General features: G+C 52.0%; 1 protein-coding gene across 1 annotated transcript in view; it reads right to left on the minus strand.

Moving 5' to 3' along the window:
• Nucleotides 1-1,858: 1,858 nt before the first annotated feature.
• The window catches only part of Pdgfrb (platelet derived growth factor receptor beta), a 37,330-nt gene continuing 20,624 nt past the window's right edge, over nt 1,859-18,564 (minus strand). The window contains exons 8-23 of the mRNA XM_021633699.1: nt 18,244-18,359; nt 16,515-16,638; nt 15,698-15,909; nt 12,983-13,077; nt 11,943-12,075; nt 11,381-11,485; nt 10,969-11,079; nt 9,659-9,818; nt 8,802-8,962; nt 8,176-8,294; nt 7,849-7,971; nt 7,105-7,216; nt 6,456-6,555; nt 5,788-5,893; nt 4,840-5,072; nt 1,859-3,664 (exon numbers count right to left, since the gene is read on the minus strand). Of these exons, the coding sequence (XP_021489374.1) occupies nt 3,505-3,664; nt 4,840-5,072; nt 5,788-5,893; nt 6,456-6,555; nt 7,105-7,216; nt 7,849-7,971; nt 8,176-8,294; nt 8,802-8,962; nt 9,659-9,818; nt 10,969-11,079; nt 11,381-11,485; nt 11,943-12,075; nt 12,983-13,077; nt 15,698-15,909; nt 16,515-16,638; nt 18,244-18,359 (2,170 nt within the window). The 3' untranslated portion in view covers nt 1,859-3,504. The remainder of the gene's footprint in view (nt 3,665-4,839; nt 5,073-5,787; nt 5,894-6,455; nt 6,556-7,104; nt 7,217-7,848; nt 7,972-8,175; nt 8,295-8,801; nt 8,963-9,658; nt 9,819-10,968; nt 11,080-11,380; nt 11,486-11,942; nt 12,076-12,982; nt 13,078-15,697; nt 15,910-16,514; nt 16,639-18,243; nt 18,360-18,564) is intronic.

The raw sequence follows: 18,564 nt of genomic DNA on the forward strand, positions 1-18,564 counted from the left end.
GACAGTTCCCTACAGAGGCTCCTACTGAAATCAGCCTAGACCACCCAGTCCCAGCTATTTCTGTGTGGGTAATCTGTCTTTTCTTCATTTCCTTGCTACTCTTATTTAGGTCAATCCTAGGAGCCTTGTAAGGATGCAGCAGTAAATAAATTTGGGGGAAGGGGGAGAGAGAGAATTTCTGCTTTTTCGCAACACTCAGTTTTGGTTCCCAGCATTCACAGAACAACTCAGGAGAGTCCACTAAGCTAGTTACAGTAGGGCATGATGTCCTCTTCTGGCCTTTATGAGTATTGCATGCAAGTGGTATACAGACGTACACACTTTTAATCTTTAAACCAGGCACTGTGGCTCATAACTAATTCCTGCACTCAGGGAGGCAGAGGCAGGTAGATCTCTGTAAGAGCAAGTCCAGCCTGGTTTACAAAGTAAGTCCAGGATAGCTAAGGCTACACAAAGAAACCCTGTCTTGAAAAACCAATCATCATTGTCATCATCTTTAAAATACATTTTTAGCCAGGTATGGTGGCACACACCTTTAATACCAACACCTGACAAGCAGAGGCAGGAAGACCCCTGTGAGTTTGAGCCCATCCTGGTCTACAGAGCTAGTTCCATGACAGCCAGGGCCATACAGAGAAACCATGTCTCAAAAAACCAAATAGGTAATCAAGAACACAGAAAGTCCTTTCTGGAATCTGAGCTTTGTTCTTTGCAGGGCACACTGGGATATTGCCTCATTCCATGCCTGCCATAGCCGGGAGAGAAGGATGCCACAGGCTTGAGGTGTCCCTACAGCAGACTCCTGAGAGGTAGCAGTATGTGGCTAGGTCCTCTAGTCAGGTGATTTTTCCCTGGTATGTCTCAGCTGCCTGAGTCAGAGGCCTGCCTGTGAGTCAGTGCTATCCCATAATTCACTCTTACTCACACTGGGAGCCACAGCCTGAAGCTCCAAACTGAGATGTCCTTCACACACATCCAGAGATGCCCGCCCCTCTGCTCAAATAAAGCAAGGGAAGGCCCAAAGACATACACCAAGGAGGTAACAGGCCTCAGGTTGAAACCTGCTTCTGTCTTTGTGACCGTGCCAAACAGCTGCGGTGGGAGGGTCCAGAACCCCCAGCCTGCATTGCAACCCTTTCCCTCTGACCTGTCCCAGAAGCTCTAATGTTCCTGGTTCTGAGCCACTGTCAGTGTCACAGACCAGTATGCCATAGGTCTGGGCTCAGCAGAGGAGCCTAAAGCCAGGACCCAGCAGGAGCCAGGATACTTCTTACCTCATGCTGACCCCACAGTCTCTGGGATGGCAGAACAAGCTGGGTCTGCACCCTTCCGTTGCTTCCTGTTGTTCCATACTGCCCTCTGCCCCTTCTCCTCTCACCTCCATTCTTTCTCCCTTCTTTCTTTCTCTTGCTCTCTGGCTATCCTGGGTGTTCTGTTTGCCCTGCTCCTACCTGGGTCCCAGTGGCGACTCTCAAGGACTTAGGATTCAAGCTGTGCTAGGCGCCTCTCCACAAGCTACCCTGGCTCAAGTGAGGAGCAAGAAGTGGGGCAGGGAGGGTGACTCAGCTTAGTGGCCAAAGCCAGAGCACATGGTGAGACAGGCAAGGGTTGGGGAGGGAGGGCTTGAACCATCTCTCCCAGCCCATTCTCCCCTTCCAGAGTCCACAGTCAGAAAAGCCTCACTTCACATCTGGAACCCAAGCACAAGATTGAGGTGGTCACCCATCTACTTTCCAGGATGGGAGGGAATGGAACTTGCTTTAAAGATAAGTTAAGTGAGAGAGCTGAAGGGACCTGTCTGGGACAAACTGTCTTTCCACTCACACAGACACCCAATCCTAAGAGATGAGTCGTTCAGTGAGAAGCACCAAGTTTAATATTAAAATCTTTTCCTTAAAAAAAAAAAAAAAAAGTACAGATAGGAAAACTTAGCGTACAAAATAGCACTTCCGGTGTTTAAATGTGGGTTATTGTGAGTCCTACAAGTACTTGTAAACCTAGGCGATTACATCTTTGGTACCGTTGTGAGCTGTACTACCCAACCTCCAGCAGCCTTTGCTGCTCCAGGCATGGGAGCGGCCCAGCAGGGCTGACTTCCCCTACCCTGTTCTAGCCCACCCATCGTTCCCCAGGCACCTCCAATGTCCATCTGTTCAGGGAGAGTGAGGTGTTGCTGCCAGCTGTGGGGCAAAAACATCCCTGGGTGGTGCTGCCTGAGGACCGAGGACTAGCAGCCTGCAGTTGAAGGCCGTGCCCTCAGTGTCTCCCTCTCATGCCTATCTCAAGGCTTCTTGTCCTGCACGGGGCACATCTGTCCTCACTCCTGGTGACGGTGGCCTGAGGTGACCTGGCTTGCCTTCCCTGCCGCTCTTGCTGGCTCCAGAGTTTATCACGGTATGAAAAGGGCCTCGTGCTCCTTCCGCGTCCTCAGGACAGCTGCAGGGGTTTTTCCTAGGACACTGACTGTCACTCCGAGTCAAGGTCTGGGCAGTTGCGATTGGGGACTTGAAGAAGAGGCTCAGTTCCTGAATCCCCAGAGGGTGTTGGGTATCTGGAACCTTCTGAGGGCTCAGCTGACCCCCAGAAAGGTCAGCTTAAGGACTTGACCCTGCTTTGTCCGGACAAGCGTAAACTCCTGGAACACTCACTCCAGAACTGAAGTATTCGACTGGATTGTACTCAGAGTCCATGAGTCCAACCTGCTGATCTTTCAAAGGGGAAAGAAAACTGGTAACCAGAGAGAACAAGGGGGTCCTCTAGGGTCTCAAGGCAGAGTCAGGGCTCCTAGTGGTGCACACTTCAGGCTTATACCATAGGTGTGGACAATGGCCTGCAGACTGTTGGGGGGTGGGTGAACTGAGAGTGATTGGACTGGTGGACTGAAAGGCACTGGTGCTTCCTGTGACTGGGTGTGTCCTGAGTGCCCTGGGCAGGGCTGCAGGCCAGAGCATCCTGTTCTCAGCTCACCTGCTCCATTAACAGCATTCATTGAGCATGGCTAGCCCCGAGCAGCACAGGCCTGGGAGAATTAAGGCAAGGGGAAATGGATTCTGAATGATACAACCTTGTCCAAAGCTGGCCTCAGTTTAACCAGGAGCTGGGCACCAGGTCCTTGCCTGGTTTTGGGGAAGATCAAAGTAGTGGATTCATCTGAGGGGCAATTGTTACACAGGAGAACATGAACATGACCTTCCATCCGTGAACTTCTCCAAGAATCAAGGCTCCGTACCTGTCCAATAGCCAAGTTCAACTCTTCCTCTTAATCTGAGGAAACTGAGTGCCTTGGGGGAGCCTTGGCTCAGAATCCCATGGCCTTCCAGAGGCAGGTCAGTCCCCACAGTTCTTTAGCCTCCTAAGCTAAGCTGGTCCCTGGACCTTGGGTGCTGCGAACCAAGAGTCTTCTCCAAGGGGACAGCTGGTGGCAGTGCAGTTGCTGGGAGGCCAGATCAGGCCAGGAGGGGGTGGGTGCTGGGAGTTTCGGGAAGGATGGAGTGGAGCCAGTCCCTACAGGAAGCTGTCCTCTGTTTCAGCCACAGGTCCTGGGCAGCCTGAATCCTGTGGCTGCTCCAGCTCTGCTTCCGGCTCTGCCTGTGGCTCTTCTTGGAGATCCAGGGGGCTGTCGCAGGAGATGGTGGAGGAAGTGTTGACTTCGTTCAAGGTGGAGCTAGAGGAAAGAAGCACGTCAGAAAGGAACTGGGGAAACCCCAGGATGACAGTAACAGCCTTGACTAAGAGCTTTCCCATGTTGACCTTACATACTGAGCGGCCTGCATTTTGAGGGAAGCGCAGTTCAGAGGGGTTAGTTATATCATCGCTCCACAACACCAGCAAGTGACTACGGGAGCTAGAACTTGACAGCAGGACCATCAGGCTCTCAAGTTTCTTTCTCATCCTTCTTTCAGGTACTTTGTACTAAATGTACTTTGTACATCTTTGTGCTCGGGGCGATATCTCATTCCTCCTCTAGGGCCTTTCACTATTTCCACCTTACAGAGAAGGAAATTGAGGCTCGTGGAGGCGAAGCATCCAGTCTGAGGTCACAAAACAGAAGGAGGCTGCTCTTGAGTTGAACCTGCTCAGTCTAACACTGATTCCACTTCCCCCCTCCCCCCTCCAACATCTCCCACACCTGCCTGAGAATGTCTGCCTCATTAACTGAGCCAAGGCCCCAAAAGGCCTGCGCGCACTGCAGGAACAGAGAAACTGAAGCTCCCACAGGCAAGAAGACCTGTCCGAGTTTCCTAGTGACAGGCTGAAAACAGAACCCAGCCTGTGTCTCCTACTGCTCCTCCATGGGCTAAATCTTGATTTGGAGAGTCCTCTCCTAGGCCGAACATCAGTACAAGAAGCAACAAGGGCTCCCCCAGGGCCCACCCCACAGTGGATTCTCCCACAACCCAAGGCAGACCATGTGTCTCTTCTGTCTGAGTTTTAAACTGAATCTGCAGCACCTCCATCTCCTACAACCAGGCTCACCTGGGGCCCTCTGGGCATGGTGTCAAGGGCAGCCATGACCCACAGTAACAGCTGGAAAATGCTAAATGTGTCTTCTTTGTCCTCAGGACTAGCACAGGACCTACAGAAGGGCCTGTGCTGACATCCTTAAAAGGAAGAGCTAGCCTGCAAACGCATTCCCGAACATCTTGTTTCTTCCCAGTCTGCCCTTCCTGCCTGCAGCTTCAAGGGCCGAATATATTGACTTCAGCCTCTGCTGGCCACTGGCAAGACTTAGTCCTCACTCTAGCTAGCTGATGGTCTTTCTGTGGCACACACCATCATGTGGATGGTGAACACATGCACCATCCACATGAGTGCCTGGGGCCAACGGGTCGGGGGTACCTGGCAAGGCTGGGGGAACCCTCTAGGAGGCCCTCATCAGCAGCATCGGGCTTGGGGTCTGGCAAGGGGATGATGTAGTCATTGTCACTCTCATTGGGCTGCACGGCAGTGTAGAGAACAGAGCTGGTGCCCAGGGGGGACCGGAGGCTGTGGATCCTCGGCAAGCGGGCTTGGGACCTCAGGATGGCTGGATGGTCACTCCTCAGAAACTCCTCATCTACCTGCTGGTACTTCTGCTCCGTAGGATAGGGAATAAAAACGGGGCGTGAGATGGATGGACAATGTTTTAGAGATCCTCTACTCCACTTAGTGCCCAGAAAAATGGCTTCTGCTCAAAGCTGCACCTGTGAGCTGCCCTCACACCTGGCATCCTGAGACAAGGTACAAACTCAGAGTCAGCAGGTAGCCAGGCAGTACCATGACCCTAACGCCTCCCCCATTTCAGACTAGACAGTTATGGGCTCTTATCCCATTGTAGTCTCCCACAGCCTCCTATTGGGGATGGAGGTCAGTGTCCCTTGCTATGAAACAGAGGTGACTCCACTCTGTCTTGATCTCCCAAGGGCCACCCCAGATGGGAAGACAAGAAGCCAAGCTCAGGACAGACTCGCTCCTCCATTGGTTTTGCGTGAACCCCGGACAAGGTTTAAATAGTTGCTGTGAGGGCTCTGGGGAGTCTGGGGTTGCTCACACATCTGGAGGAGGCCTGGTGTTGTCACCATGAGCAGGTGATAGATAAGATCATCCACCATACCTCTCTGGGTCAAATCAATCAGCTTTCATATCTTGGTTCTACTAAAATAAGTTCATAGCTCTGGCACAACCCTTTCTAGTACCAGCGGAGGAACTGAGGCCCAGAGTGTGTGAAGGGTATTTCTTCCCAAATACCTGTACATCACACCAAGCCGAGTACACAGGGTACTTCCTCCGTGCTTTGTCTCCACATACCTTTTTGTACCCCTCACCCAGGAGCCTCTCCAGGAGCACCACCAGCTGGGAGAAGGGAGGGCGGGTCTCAAACTTTTCTTCCCAGCATTTTTGCATGATCTCGTAGCTGAGGGAGGCAGAGAGAGGGGTCAGAGTCTTCCATTGCTGCAGAGGCAGGGCTGTGAGGTGGGGCTCAGAATAAGGTGAGGAAAAGACCCTGGTGTGGAGCAGCAGCCTGGGGTCTTGTTGACCCCATCACTGCCTCTCCCTGATCTCCTGGGAAGTCTCCCCAGCTTCCCTCATCCCCATGATTCTGTGCAGCCCAAGACATCACAATGAGCACTGTAACCTGAATTTGGCCAATGGGGATTTCCATCCTCCCAGCTCAGGCTTGGTTCTGACGGCATGTAACCAAACTGAGCCCTTAAAAGTTCAGCTCTGGGTCTTTTGTTGGAGTAATGCAAGCAGTAAGATGTCAGGGTGGTGCTAATGGCGGCCACATGAGCAGGGCAGGCTTGAACTTGAAGCCATAATAGAGAAAGTGGAGAACCGGGCTGGGACAGAACTTCCCGATGGCACCATTTTGAACACATTGGTCCTGTTCTAGCAGGATTCACCTAACCTCTGACCTGGTGTTGCATGACCTCTGAACCCTCAAATTCCTCCCAAGTGTTCAAGGTTCCACTCACATCTCGTCAGAGGCATGAGCAGGCTGGGCCATGCGGTAGCCCCTCTTGATGGCATTGTAGAACTGGTCGTTCATGGGCAGCTCTGGGTAAGGGGTGCCACCTGTCATGGAGCAGAGACAGGGACATACTGTGTCAGGGTGTGAGAAGTGGCAGGGTGTCCTCTCAGGCATACTGTCCCGGTGGATATGAGAATGCAATACCCTTGGCATTGGACAATAGACTCCACACAGAGATGGAAATAGAGAAGTAAGCAAACCCAAGCAGGCTTTGTATTTGTGTTCATGTTCTTTGTTGGAGGAGTCTACATGTAGCTCAGGCTGGCCCCAGATTTTCCATCTTCCTGCCTCCCAAGTTCTGGGATTACAGGTATACACCATTACAGCTGGCTTCAAGGACACTTTTCAATATATCTAACTCCTTTGGTGCTCAGACAGGAAGAAAAAGACCCAGAGGACTTGGCAAAGGACTTGCCAAAGCCATACAATAGAAAGATGGCACTGCCTGGATTTGCCCCTGAGTCCTGACTCATATTCCAATGTGCATCCCACAGTCCCCTGCTTCCGGCCCAAGGTGCAATCAGGAGGGAGGTGGGGGCAGGAGGGCAGTTGTTCCGGCGTATATCTTAGGGCTGGAGGAAGAAGTGACTCACCCAGTGTGAAGATCTCCCAGAGCAGAATCCCGAAGGACCACACGTCACTCAAGGTGGTGTAGAGACTGTTGAAGATGCTCTCCGGGGCCATCCACTTCAGAGGCAGGAAAGTCTGCAGAGGTAAGACGGGTGCTGAGTACATGGAGGGTCCCAGCGGCTGGTCTCTAGGCCCCACCACACCTGGAAGCAGCTCCCATACCAATTCCGTTTTACTCCACTCCAAGACTCTAAGCACATTCCTGGCCGGAGCGCTGGGAAACTGTTTCCTAACTCACTATCTAGAGACAGGGCAGCCTGTGTCCCTGGGGAAGCTCCAAGGGGGTGCTATGCAGAGAAGTGGGCAGCCAGGGACATGGTCTCTGGGGTCTGCAGCCCTTCTAGCCCCGGGCTTTGACTTATCTGTCTTACCAAATCATATGGGCGACCCCTTTGCCCACCTTACATCTCCTAGAACAGCTATCTATCCCTGCTTCCTATTCACCTCGGGACCACTGTAGCCGGTCCTGACTCAGCACCTACTGTGACAAATGGTCTTGACCCTGTCCCCATCTCTTCTCACTATGCACAATGCTAGGTGGCTCCTTGTCCTGTCCCTGCTCATAGCTGGGCAGCATGGCCATCTCTGCTGGTGGTAATAAGCCACCAGTGACCCCATACTGAGCTGTGGCCACATGGATGAGGGCGGACCTGAACCGGGGACAGAGTCACCTGGGGGACAACCCCAGGGACAGTGTAAGCACTCACACTGCCTTTGGAGATGTAGTTCGAGTCCCTCATGATGTCTCGAGCCAGGCCGAAGTCACAGATCTTGACCAGCTTGCCCTCACAGATGAGCACATTCCTGGCTGCCAGGTCTCGGTGAACACACTGGGTCAGGAGAGAGGGGAGATGAGGCTGAGGGGCAACTGTGGGAGAAGAGCCCTCTGGGCCAGCTTAGGGAAAATGTGTGCTTTCCCAGGTGTGAGGTTTCTCAATGCCCTCCCCACCAGAGAGTCGGGAGCTGTCTCATAGGGCCATGAAGGTGGATGGTTGGCTAGCTGACCCCTCTCCCACCATCAGGACCACACGTACGTTCTTAGAGGCCAAGAACTCCATGCCATTGGCCACCTGGTAGCTGAAGCCCACGAGGTCTGTATAGCTAAGCACTGGTGACTCATTGATCAGGGTGGCCCGATAGGTCCTTTCAGGGGCTAGAGAGCACAGAGGATTATGAGTTATTTTGTGTACACCATAAGCCTACAAGACCCCGTCTTTAGGCTACCGATTCTCTAAGCGTTCCTTCCCTTAAGAGAATGAGTTTCTAAGTGTCTCATTGAAATCTCTAATGCTTTCATTGTACTCACTAGCAAGAAAAACCTTTGGCCTTAGGCCTGGGGCTTCTAGCTTGCTTGCTTGTTTCTCAGGACATTGTTAGCCCATCATGGGGTCAACTCAGAGCAGATATAACTCCCTGCAGGCCCCAGAAGACCACCTTCACCCAGCTTTCCCCTTCTTTTTGGCTGTGGGCATGCTTCGGGTCAGGACTCCACTGCACAGCAGCATCGGGCAGGCGGCTAGCCTGTTTCCACATGGATGAAATGAGCTATCTTCCTTCCAAGGTTGCTACCAAACTGAGTACATTAAGGGCTTTGAAAGGAAGGCATCACTGTGTGGATGGGAGGAGCCTGCACATATGTGACAACGCTGTATCCACTTACCAGATGGGACATAGTTATCGTAAGGGGCCATGTAGTTGGAAGACTCGATGTCTGCGTATTTGATGTCTCCTTTCATGTCCAGCATAGGCACGTAATCTACAGATTCATCCTTGCTCATGTCCATGTAGCCGCCATCGCTCTCCCCAGTCGGGGACAAGTGGCTGTAGGCAGAAGGGTGGAATAAGGAAAAGCCACAGGTTTCTCTTCCCTCCTGCTTCTGTCCGTTGCTCAGCCCGGGCCTGTGGGGCCCTGTTGTCTGTGGATTTCCTCTGTTCCTGAACCACCATCTTTTGGTCTGTCCCAATACAGTGTGAATGTCTGTGACTCAAACCCTTTCAAACCCTATCAAAGCTGAGCAGCCCTGAGCTGGGCCCTGGGGCTGCCAGGACAACATAAGACCCAGCAGGTGTTCTCAGAGTTCACAGAGGAGTAACTACAGCAGCCAGGACGAGGGGCATGAATGGATCTGTAGAGAGGCTCCTTTCTATGCCTGGGGGGCTGGGAGGTGCAGAGTCTAGAGTGGCAGAAAGGCCACTGCACACCTCCTCTCTATAGCCTTAGTTCCCCAGGAACTAAACAAACACATACAAGGAATGTGTCACAGTGTTAGAGAGGAGAGGGGTGCATTTGTTTATCTTTTGTGTACAAGGATGAAGCTTGACTCTCTGAGATGATGCAGAAGTGACAGCTGATAACGTCCCCTCCCTTCCCCCCCCCTTCGTCATCATTACTGTCTGGTCACAGAGCTGCTTCTAAGAAATGAATCTGCCCCAATGCCTGCATCCTCATCTCGGGCTCTTGGACAAGGAGCACCCATATGCTTGGCAGGCACCCACTGGATGCCACCTCCCTCATACCTGGGCAGGGAGAGCCCCACTGGCAGGGCATTGCTATAGAGCTCGGCACTGGGCGGGCAGTGCTTGTTGGAGTGGCGTTGCAAGAAGGTGTGCTTGTTGCGGTGCAGGTAGTCCACCAGGTCGCCGTAGCGGCAGTATTCTGTGATGATGTAGATGGGCCCTGCAGAAGGACAGGTTCAGGGATGGACTCTGAGGAAGGCTGCCATTTTCCCAGCATGACCACAAAGCCAATATAGAGTCTGGGCTTTGGAGACACAGATAGCAAGATGGCAGAGAGGGCTGGTGCTGTGCAAACCTGGGCTGCTTCTCTGCCTCTGTGATAGCAAGCAAGCTGCTCGTCTCCCGGGGCCGTCCTCTGCCCATCTGGCCAGGGGCTGACCCACCCTTGGGGTTGACGTGAAGACCCCTGAGATGTCTTTGAGGGCTCAGCCTATAGCAGGCCTATGCTATCAGTTGCTGCTACTGTTTTCAGACTGGTGCTTATGTCAGATTCTGATCTACGCAAAGCAGGCGAACATGACTGCTGGCACAGTTTGCTGATTACACTTAAGTTCAACTCATTTAAAATCATCCAACAGATGAAAACAACACTTTTGAAATACGTTCATTGCAGGCACGGATGACAGTCCATGTGCAATACTTCTGTATTTAGACTGATTACACAATACCGAGGAAAATCCCAGATCTCACAACCAGCAGCTGCAAGTAGCAGTGACTTCACGATTATTACTATGTTGGCTGCCCAATGGGTAACCAGTCCCTCAAATAAACATGGTGGGGTGGGCAGAGTGCCTTTCAGCACTGATGTGAGCAAAACCAGTTCCCGGCTTGCGCACTGGTAGGCTCTGCTGTCTCTGTGTTGTAGACCTTGTCAGTGTCTCACAGTTTTCCAAATATGAAAATGGAGGTTGGAGAGACGGTCAGCAGTTAGGAGCACTTGCTGCTCTTGCGGACAACCCTGGCTCAATACTTAGCACCTACACACTGGGTCACAACCCTCTGCAACTCCAGTTCCAGAAGAGCTGATGCCCTCTTCTGGCCTCCTCAGTTACACACATAGAGCTCAGACATACAGGCAAAAAAAAAAAAAAAAAAAAAGTCTGAAGAGACTTGAATTCTAAAACTGCTGGAACCAGTGGCCTGAAAATCTCACTGCCGTGAAGGTATTGAGATTCTGAGTTTCTAAAACTCATCTAGGACAGTGAAATAAGAGTGCTGGACACTCTGGCAGGGGTGTCTTGTGGGTGGTGGACTGAGTGAGAACAGGGAAGAGAGGGGATTCCCAGAGTCCTCCAGGGCCTGGTTGGTACCTCCTTTGGTACAGGCCCCCAGCAGGTTGACCACGTTCAAGTGGGGTCCCAGGTGACTCATGATCTTCAACTCCGACATGAGGGCTTGCTTCTCACTGCTCCTGGCTGTAGCTGAGGGGGAAGAGGGACTCAGCCTGGTACAGAGGCCCTACAAGGGCCTACTCTTGTTCCTCTGTCCCACCCTGTTGTAGTGTCCTTGGGTAGTGAGGACCATAATGGAGAGGGAAGAAGGTGGGAGGAGGGGAGAGAAGAAGGAAGCATCAAAAAGAGGTCATAGTGAGGAGCCCTACTGTCCCACAAATTCAGGACCTGGCCCCTTCTGAAGAAATTAACTGTACAGGGGAGGGGAAGGCAGAGTGAGGAGGCCCCAGGTGTGAGGAAAGAGGAGACTAGCTCATGTTTCAAGACTCACATTTCAGCATCTTGACAGCCACCTTCATGGTGGCCTGTGAATGGCTCAGACCATGAGCCGTGGCCTCCACCACCTGTCCGAAAGCCCCAGAGCCAAGAGTACGCCCTAGGATGGATAGAAACCTTCAGCTCCTGGGAGCAACGTCCCTCATCCCATCTTCCCACTCAGATCACCCTCCACATCCCTCCAAACTCCCTACTGTGCTCCCCCTCAGGAAGCTTTCCATCCTCTGGGTCTCATCTAGATCCTATATTCTGCCTGCTTCCCCTGGGATCCCTGAAAGATAGCCTGCCTCCTTGGGGGGAGGGGGTACAGCTCTTTTGCACCTGCCTCAGACTCCCTGGCCTATCTTCAGTACTTCCTCTTTGGCCTGGAGGGTCCCATATTAGTCCTGGGATCCTTGGGCTACAGTGCTATCAGGGGTCATCTTGTCTTCACCGTATAGAAAGGAGAGTGAGAGCCAGAGAAGGCAAGATGTCAGCCCTATGTCTCAGCTAGTAGCAGCCATGCTGGGAGCAAATCTTAGTCTCCCCTTTGCCACCTGAGACCTCTTAGGACTGACCTAGAACTAGCTGGTCCCGGGGCAGCTCCCAGGTGGAGTCATAAGGCAACTGCACAGGGTCCACGTAGATGTATTCATGACCATCAGAGCTCACAGACTCAATCACCTTCCATCGGATCTCATAGCGTGGTTTCTGCGGGACGAGACCAACCACAGGTGAGAAGGTTAGAGGGCATCTTGAGGATGTCAGGTCCAGCCCCTTAGATGACAGACGGGACAGAAGACTCTGAGACCAAGAGAGGGCAAGGACATATCTGAAATGACACAATGAATGGCCAGCAAAACCAAGGTCTCCATGAGCTCAGATGCAACAGGCATGAAGGGGCTCCAGAAGTGGGAGATGTGGCTGAGATACCCTGAGGATGCAGCCTCTGGAGAGCAGTTGACAGGGTGGTGCTCACTCACTACAAATGTTTCGCCGGCTTCTGAGCCCCAGCTCCTCCTCAGATGAGAAGAGCAGGTTACCCAGAAAGCGACGCGAGGTAGGACAGATGTCAAATGTGGGTTGCCCCTCCTCTTGCCGACTCTGTGGGACCTCAAAAGCCTTTGGATGTGGAAATCTTAGGATCTTGGAGTCATAGGATTGGAATCTTATAATGACATGACAAAGGGGGACTAAAGACCCGATTCAGGAATCTTGACCGTTTAGAGCTCCAGAAAGGGGAAATGTCAGAATAGAGCGATGGAACAGATTCATGGGGTCAGATTACATTCTGGTGACTCATGGAAGTCTCTATGGGTAAGAGCTAGAAGAATCCCGGGGCCAGGATAGTCCACCCACAAAGTGTCGCTTGCCCCAGGACTGGGTTGAGCAGGAAGGACCCAGACAGAGGAAAGGGCAGGGGCCAGGAGTCCTGGACTGCTCGCACCAGGCCACGTCAGCCCAGCCTGCTGGGGGCGGAAGGAACTGGAGATGCAGTGTTGCTCTAAGTCAGCCCCTAGCTGAGTGCCATGGTGGGCCCTTTGTATGGGCTAGAGCGTGTGACATTCAGTGGGGACCACGAGGAAAGATGGGCACGGCACCGCACCCGCAGGCTCACCTTCTGCCACAGCATGATGAGGATGATGAGAGAGATGACGGTGAGGACTACCAAGGCCAGGATGGCTGAGATCACCACCACTTTGAAGGGCAAGGCTGAGGACAAAGACCAGAGCAGGCAGGTTATAAGCAAACAGTAGCTGAGCTGCTCTCCCATCTTGCCATGGGCATCACAGACCTGCCTGGGCCTGCTCTGCCTAGTACAAAAGCCCTTACTGCCTAGATAGCTGGTCTCAGGGCCCACACTCTGGCCTTTCCTACCAAATCCAGTGCCCCCCCCCCATGACTCTGGTCTCAGACAATAGCCAGGCTCAGGCTGGCTTAAGCATCATCCCAACAGGCCTTGAAAGTCCTCTTCACAGCATTGCCAGTGCCTCTCACAGCATTAGGCACATTGAGGAGCAAGGCACGTCCTCTAGACCTCCATGCCCTGATAGCTCTCGTGCCCAGGTCATAAGATTTAAGGCCCATTTCTAACCAAACAGCTGAGGCACTCATGGAGTGACTGCCTGAAGGAGCCGATTCTGAAACTTCAGCAGCCTGACGACAGGAGTCTGGTCCTCTGAGCCCCACCCTGGGGACCGCTAGTGTGTGCGGTGGCGCCGTCATGGAGTGTGGCCCCCATGGCTCTGAGGTGAGCATGCAGGTCTACCTAGGCCCCTTGAGCCCTGTGTCCTCTCTAGCCCAGGCCCTTAGCCTCGCTGCTACTCATTAACCCCTAGGCCCGGCTGTTTCCCCGCTTAGCAACAGCTGTTGTCTTCTGGGAATTTGCTTCTTCCTATGTCCCCTTCCTGCCCTCCTCTGTTCCCCAGGGAGCCTTCTCTGGCTCACCCCACACCCTTTCCTTCTTGGGGTCACTGACTGACATTTCTGTTCTCTCTTCCCAACAGCCCCACATCCTGGTCTTGCAAAGGGAGCCTGTACCCTCCAGGGACTCATCAGCGTCATCCCAGGCCTCTGTGTCATAGTACGTGGTGTCCTGTCCAGGAATCACACAAGGACTTTACTTCTGCATTTGCTCAGGCTGTACACTCTCTGCTATGCTCTGCCCACTCACTCAGAGATATGTGTGTATGTGTGAGAGTGTGGGAGAAATAAGAGCATTTAATTTTGTTACTGAATATTCATCATATGTTTAGTGTATGTGTGCATTGGATGGCTGAATGCCATGTGTATGGATGCTGATGGGGGCCAGAAGAAGGCAGTAGTCCATGGGGGCTACAGGTGATTATAAGCCACCTGACATGGTGCTAGGAACAGAACTCAGGCCTTTTGGAAGAGCAGCAAGTACACTTGACCTCTGCAGCATCTCTCCAGCCCCGATAGGGATGTTTTAACAGTAGCTTCTTCTAAGGGCAGGTGACTGGCATGTACAGAGATAGACATGTCCAAGCTCATGGAAGCCTGTGTGTCTCCGTGTGTCTCTGTGTGTTTGTGAGTCTGTGTGTGTCTGAGTCTGTCTGTCTGTTTCTCTCTGTGCATGTCTGTGTGTCTGTCTCTCTCTCTGTCACTGTCTCTCTCTATGTGTATATGTGTGTGTGTCTGCATGTATACAAAATTGTCTTTGAGGCTCTGCTTGCTCTGACTTTTGTCTCCTGTGGCCCCATTCCTCACTGCTTCTTTTCCCATGCTTCTCCTGCCCTAAATCCACATACAGCCTGCCCTGCAGCCAGGATGATTTCCTCTAACTTCTCAGGACCCACTCTGCCTCCAGGAGGCCCCACTGGCCTCCTTAGCTGCAGCCCCACCTCTCACAGGCTAACACCTAGTCATCTTTCAGCATTTGATGTGAAGCTTCTTTTTCTCTGGGATACTTCCTCAACCCCACAGTTGGCATGGGGCCTCTTCTTTCTCAGGGATTTTCCCGGAAGTGCTGATCCTTTGTGGGCCCGTTTACTTCCTGTTCTGCATCCTTCCTCTGGACTGGCCCATTGGCCTCTACGCCCTAGTGAGTTTGGGTGCCCATAACTTACTGAGTGATGACGTTAAGTGGTAAATGATGAAGCACACACACACAGGTGCAGGCAGCGATGACTGGGAGAAACACACACACACATCTGGACCCTAGCAAGCACCATTCATACATGCAATAATTGTACATGTGTGTGTGTGCCTGCTAAGGTTCACACATTGTCTGGAGGTGTATGTATACAGAGTTGTGCTCAGTGCTTTCATACGTTATGATTATGTGATTACAGACCCTCACAACACCAGTTTCCATACACGCATGATGGCTTAAATACATGTACGGGAATTGTGGTCCCACATGTGCATGTATGTAGACGTTCATTTTGTGGATTTACACACAAGTCCTAGATTTGGGCAGGCTCACACACACAGCTTACAAAGATATATCTGCAGCTTTGCATACGTGAACAGCACTTGCCTGAACAGTGCTTGCCTGAGTGCTCGCTAACATGCATGTACCCTGGAGATTAAACATCCTCAGCACGGATCACAAACGTGCACATGAAGACAGTACACCTGAGTCCCAGGATCAACCCTACTCATGCAAGTTTACACCAGTTTCATTTCCTACACCTGAGAGTCAACGCTGTTCAGGTTTGTGGTGTACAGACTTGTGTCTGTGCACCTGTGTCCACGTCCTAGGTTTGCGAACATGCTGATTTGACCCGATTTGGGAATTCAGGTTCAGTAAGTGGAATCAAGGAAGGGGTGAGAGGTCATCAGAGCCATCCACAGCTGGGGCACTCACAGTGCGGTACTACGGTCACCTCCTGCGAGTCTCTGCCCATCGAGTTCTGCAGCGTGCAGCGTACTGACAGCGGCTGATCCACGTGACGCAGGCGCAGTGTGCTCACCACCTCATATTCCTGCTCTTCCTCCCAGAAAGTCACGTTAGTTTCCAGCTGGCTCTCCTCCTTGGAACTATTCCCCAAGGGTATAGGTGACAGCTTCCGTGGACACCTGCCAGGAGACACAAAGGGATTGGCTTTGCAGCCTCTCTTAATTTCCCCTCTGCAGATGGGGACGCCAAGGCCCAAAGCAGATCTTATCATTTAGTAGTGGCAGAAAGAACACGCTTAATTTCTATGACTGGTCCTTAAGCGGATTCCTAGGGTGTTGTGTAGATGGACCAGCAGGGGGCGCTCAGGCTCCAGAACTGAGACTCCTAAAAGGCAAAATCCACTCATTGGCCCCTTTAGGTTACCCAGCGTGTCAGGGATAGAGACAGACTGTCTCTATCTACTAAACTAGACTCAGCTCTTGTCCAAGGTATAGAACATCTACTTGGTGAATTAAACACCTCTGTGGGCCAGAGCCTGCACCTTCTGGGCTGAGGAGGGCTCAAGATCAACATAAGAAAAGGAGCAATTTAGGTTAGACACAGTGTCTCCAGGAAGGCAGAGGACTGCTGTAAGATGTGGCCTGGACCTCTTAGGCCGGCCTAGATTACCCGACACTGATCATTCTGGGCAGCTGTGGGCATTCTTTAACATCACTCTGAGACTTGCTCTTTCCTTAACAAAGAGAGAAGAGCTGCAGGAGGCTGGGGCTCAGGGCGAGCTCACCTTTTGATGTCTCTGCAGGTAGACCAAGTGACATTCGGCTGAGGCATGCCCCGACCACGGCAGCGGATCGTCTGCTCCCCATTGGCAGGGTGGCTCTCACTCAGCTCCAGCACACGGACTGGAACTGAACAGACAAGAGTATAGGGTCAGGAAGTGGGGTGATCAGAACAGACGAACAGGAAAGGCTCTCAGAAAGACATGCTCTGTCATCCAGACCCCCCACACACTCTCCACTCCTCCCCCCCGCCCCATCCCCCACCAGGCAGGGGGCTGCAGGTGAACAGCCAGGAGTCACAGAGTGAAAGTGACAGATTCCTTTAGGGTACATCAAAGGGCAAGGCTCAGAGTCTGTCCTTAACATCACTCTGAGACTTGTTCTTCCATTAACAAAGAGAGAACAGGCCCCAGGGCCCTGGATAGCCAGGCCCATAAAGCTAGATTTTAACAGCATTGTTTTGTTTCCTCTGAATTTATTTTACTGGTTGTTTTATATTTGTGGCATATGACACTGAGTTTCCATCTACAATTGAGATGCTAAATTTGTCTTTCAAAATAAATTTATTTTTAGAAAGATAATTGACAAAACATTAAGTCGTTATTATGTCGTTTCTATGCTCCACAGTCGCTGTCATAGCTCTTCATTTCAGGAACAATAGAAGCCAAAGCTGTCCAGACCAACCCCACAAACACTTACCCAGCTAATCCCTTCCCCTCCATCCTTTCTCCATTTCTGCCCTGACCTCATGCCCCTCCATATACGCCAGGGCCCTCTGTTCTGGCCATGCTTAATTTCCTGCTGTTTCTCCGGCATTGTGACAAGGGAGATATATGATCTAGAGTGCCCTTTCCCCAATATCCACTTGTCTACCGCCCTCCCTGTTGGGATCCGTAAGCAGGCATCTCTACGGCCAGCCCCAAGGGACCTGACAAACTGGTTACCTGGCATCTGCGAGACCACCTAGAAGGCCACCTGCTGGTCACCTGGAACCACCTGCACATCCTCCGGGTCACCTTATAAGAGAACTTGAACCTCCTCCTCTCTCTCTCTTTCTCTCCTGCCTCGGTCCAGAAACGGTCTCTGCGACCCTTTCCCCTAATAAACCTCCCATGTGGAACCTGCCGTGTAACTCTCATCCCTCACGATTTCTAACACTCCCCTTCTTCAAGTTTCTTCACAGATGCCACCTCCAGAATTAGGCCAACCCTGATCACCATATTGAAAACTACAACCCTCACCACGTGCTATGTCATGCTCTCTCGTCTATTGATGAATCTGTCTATCATCTGTCTTCTGTCTCTCTTCCTCCTTCCCCACCCCCCTAAAGTTACTTGTTACCTTCTAACCCTTTTTGTTTTTGATGGGATTTCCCCCTTTATTATTTGTCTTCCCCCACTAGCGTGCAAATCACAAAAGGTAGAACTCTGAACAGATTGCTATAATGAAATTACTCAGCAAAGTATGAACGGTATGAGAGAGGCAAAGTTTTGCCATTGGTACATAAATGGCCCAGGTTTGGGAGAACACCAGTATAATCTGATGGTCTTCTGTTGCAGCTAGGGAAACTGAGGTCCAGAGAGGGGACCTGACAGATCAGCTGTCTAAAATAGAGCCTCCTTGGTTCCAGGCCCTTTCTCCAGCTTCTCCTGTGGGTGGATGGGCAGAGAAGGAAGGAAGAGGGGCTGAGGAGGGAGGGAGGAGGAGAGAGAGAGAAAGGGAGATGGTTCTTACCATTGACCTGCAGCTTGAATGACAGTTGGGCCGCTTCGTCCTTATTATAGGCCCGCATAGTATAGTAGCCAGCCTCTGCCACCTTCACGCGTACCAAGGTCAGTTCTGACACGTACCTACGGAGCAGGCCAGGCCAGATCAGAACTGCTGGAACCCCTAAGGTGTCCCCACCGTCCTGTAGAACGCAGAGGGAAGGAACACCCTCTCCAAGGTCGCGTAGATGATGGCAGCAGAGCCAGTCTCCTGAATCCTCAGCCACAGGCTACAAGGAAGGCTTGGGGTGGACCAGGGTCTGTATCCATCTCTCTGCAGCTTATCCCC

Source organism: Meriones unguiculatus, chromosome 2 (assembly GCF_030254825.1).
Source record: "Meriones unguiculatus strain TT.TT164.6M chromosome 2, Bangor_MerUng_6.1, whole genome shotgun sequence".
Taxonomy (NCBI): Eukaryota; Metazoa; Chordata; class Mammalia; order Rodentia; family Muridae; genus Meriones; species Meriones unguiculatus.